The following is a 314-nucleotide window of genomic DNA, read 5'->3' on the forward strand; positions in this document are numbered from 1 at the left end:
GCGGACTTGTACACTCACCCTCCGTGAGCCCAACGTGGATATAGACATTCTCTCCGCGCTGATTGGGGTAAATCCTCATGTACATCCTGTAGCCGTTCTGGAAAATGTAGAAGCTCTCGGATCGCAGCGAGCGGCGGCCGCCCCAGTTTCTCATCTTGTAGTTGATGTCGCGGACTCGCCAGTAGTAGGTGAAGACCCTCCAGCCTTCCTCCTGGTGCATCGTCGAGTTGTAGCGGTCGATCTCGGTGTCGCGGGGGCTCACCACCTCGCCCTGGACCACGTGGGGGAGGGGGGGGGTCAAGTTGGGTGTATGG

At 59.2% G+C, this 314-nt stretch overlaps 1 protein-coding gene across 1 annotated transcript in view; it reads right to left on the reverse strand.

The window, feature by feature from the left end:
- The window catches only part of LOC119593668 (TNF receptor-associated factor 3-like), a gene marked incomplete at its 5' end in the record, with an annotated part of 15,146 nt that overhangs the window by 1,877 nt on the left and 12,955 nt on the right, over window positions 1-314 (reverse strand). The window contains 1 exon segment of the mRNA XM_037942625.1: window positions 19-271. Coding sequence (XP_037798553.1) covers window positions 19-271 — 253 coding nt within the window.

This window comes from Penaeus monodon, chromosome 32 (assembly GCF_015228065.2).
Source record: "Penaeus monodon isolate SGIC_2016 chromosome 32, NSTDA_Pmon_1, whole genome shotgun sequence".
In the NCBI taxonomy this organism is placed as follows: domain Eukaryota; kingdom Metazoa; phylum Arthropoda; class Malacostraca; order Decapoda; family Penaeidae; genus Penaeus; species Penaeus monodon.